Source organism: Centroberyx affinis, unplaced genomic scaffold (genome assembly GCF_046629955.1).
Source record: "Centroberyx affinis isolate AG114_WGS23_722 - 3 ecotype Tasmania unplaced genomic scaffold, CSIRO-AGI_Caff_v1 ptg003142l_1, whole genome shotgun sequence".
In the NCBI taxonomy this organism is placed as follows: Eukaryota; Metazoa; Chordata; class Actinopteri; order Beryciformes; family Berycidae; genus Centroberyx; species Centroberyx affinis.
Window position 1 is genome coordinate 1 of NW_027281202.1, and position 2,211 is coordinate 2,211.

The window sequence follows — 2,211 nt, forward strand, 5'->3', positions numbered from 1 at the left end:
TATATCATGTTGCATTATGAAGACGTGTATCAACAACCTCCTCTGATATCCAGGCTCTAGGTATTACTGATAAGCCACATCACTCAAAGATGTAATGCGATGAATGAGGAGTCACTCCTCTGTTTAAACAGGAGGAGACGATTCTAAAACAGGACCTGGCTCGTGTAAGGTTCAAGTCATATGTGGGGATATTTCCATATCCTACTGTGCCGCCTTTACTTTGTCTGCTTTGTGTCGCCTGTGTATTATTCTGTGTATCTGTTTGTACACTAAACACTCAGCCCAATCCTCCACGCACACACACACAGTACATAAGAGGCCTTTGATCATAATGTCACAGCTTCTATCTACTGGTTTTGGATGACAATGTGAACTGGATAGCACTGCAGGACTGGTTGGTTGTAGTGTGACCAGGCTGCAAATCCACTGTCATCTTTTATACTGCCACTACTACTGCTACTGTATTACTACTTCTACTACACCAACAACTGCTACTCCTATCACTATTACTACTACTGCTACTATTACTACTAATCCCACTCTTAACACTACTTCTACTACCATTTTTACTCCTATTACTACTATTCCTATGGCTACCACTACTACTATTACTGCTACTACTACTAACTACTACTATTACTACAACTAATCTGACCACTACTACTGCTACTGCTGATACTACAACCACTTCTAACATGACTACTATTCCTACTATTACCACTGCTTCCACAATTATGACTACTACCACTATTACACCTGCTTGTCCTACTACTACTACTGCTACCACCTCTACCACACTATTACTACTGCTACTATCACTACCACTGCTGCTACTACCACCACCACTCCTCCTACCACTTCTACTACAACTGCTACTACTTCTGGTACTACCACCACAACTCCTCCTCCTCCTCCTCCTCCTCCTCCTCCTCCTCCTCCTCCTCCTCCTCCCTCCACTACCATCATCTCACCATTTGACGTCGTCGTTGTGTCCCAGGTAGTGTCTCTGCTGCTGCTCCTCGGTGTTGTACAGCACCACCACAGAGGCGTTGAAGTAGACGATCTCTCCTGTGGGCAGCAGGTAGAGGTTGGAGCGGCAGTCTCGGCCTCGGTAGCCGTACCTGGTCCGGGCCGGGTTAAGGGAACAAGACGGTGAAGCCGGGCCGCACATTTAACATGCTGATTTCAGGCATTTATAGCTTATCCGGGGTGACTTTCAACGATTGGAAAAGTGGAATGAGCTTCAATTTGTGGATCACAAACATTATGATGAACCAGTAGTAGGGAGTGCAAGGGTCAGAGCTGCAGCACCCAGGAAATAGATGTTACGAAACATGTATGTGACCCTTGAGTGTTCATGTATGATGGAGAAATAAAGAAATAAGAGCATCATTGGCCGAAAAGTTAACTTTTTAACTTTAATAACAAATAACTACTTTTAACTGATGGATAAAAAACAAGTTAAAAACTAGATAAGCGCCACACTCCATCTATCTGCTGATCAGTTGCTTAATTTTGTAATTTTTTAGTCATTCATTCATTCGCTCCTGAACCATGAGAGAAACAACACGCCCATCTGTTCCCAGTCTGAAGGATACACCCACTGCAGTTTGAGCTTGCGGTCGGGCAGCGCCACCTTGTGGTCCAGGCTGTAGCTCTCCCTCTGCTCGTCCGGGAGGTGCATGGTTGCCGGGACGGCCTCGCAGAAACATCCTCACATAGCCGTCTCTGAGAGAGAGAGAGAGAGAGAGAGAGAGAGAGAGAGAGAGAGAGAGAGAGAGAGAGAGAGAGAGAGAGAGAGAGAGAGAGAGAGACAGAGAGAGACAGAAGAGAGAGAGAGAGAGAGGAGAGAGAGAGAGAGAGAGAGAGAGAGAGAGAGAGAGAAGAGAGAGAAAGAAAGAGAAGAGAGAGAGAGAGAGAGAGAGGTGGGAGGAAAGACAGACGGATGCAATATGGATGCATTAGACAATATAACAAACATTTGTTGTTGTTTTACTTCCTTCCTCCAAACACTTCCCGACTCTACCAGACAATTTCATTTAATAGATCTAGACCATTCAGCTCTTCATCACTTCTAATGGAAAACACTGAGTGGCTGAAGAGAATGATGAAAATGTTCTTCAGCAGTGCGTGAAGGACACTAGGAGTTTTCCATTTGATCTGCCAATTGAATTACACACATCAGACGCTGCTCATCCTCTTTACAGCAAA

The 2,211-nt window shown here is 44.8% G+C and overlaps 1 protein-coding gene across 1 annotated transcript; it reads right to left on the minus strand.

Annotated features, from left to right (window-relative positions):
* Positions 1–971: 971 nt before the first annotated feature.
* Positions 972–1,727, minus strand: LOC139659564 (echinoderm microtubule-associated protein-like 2; the record flags this gene model as incomplete). Its single annotated transcript, XM_071537869.1, has 2 exons — positions 1,599–1,727; positions 972–1,121 (listed from the first exon to the last, which is right to left on the minus strand). Coding segments are annotated over exons 1-2 (236 nt in total), but the record flags the coding sequence as incomplete, so codon positions are not given.
* Between the last annotated feature and the right edge of the window lie 484 nt (positions 1,728–2,211).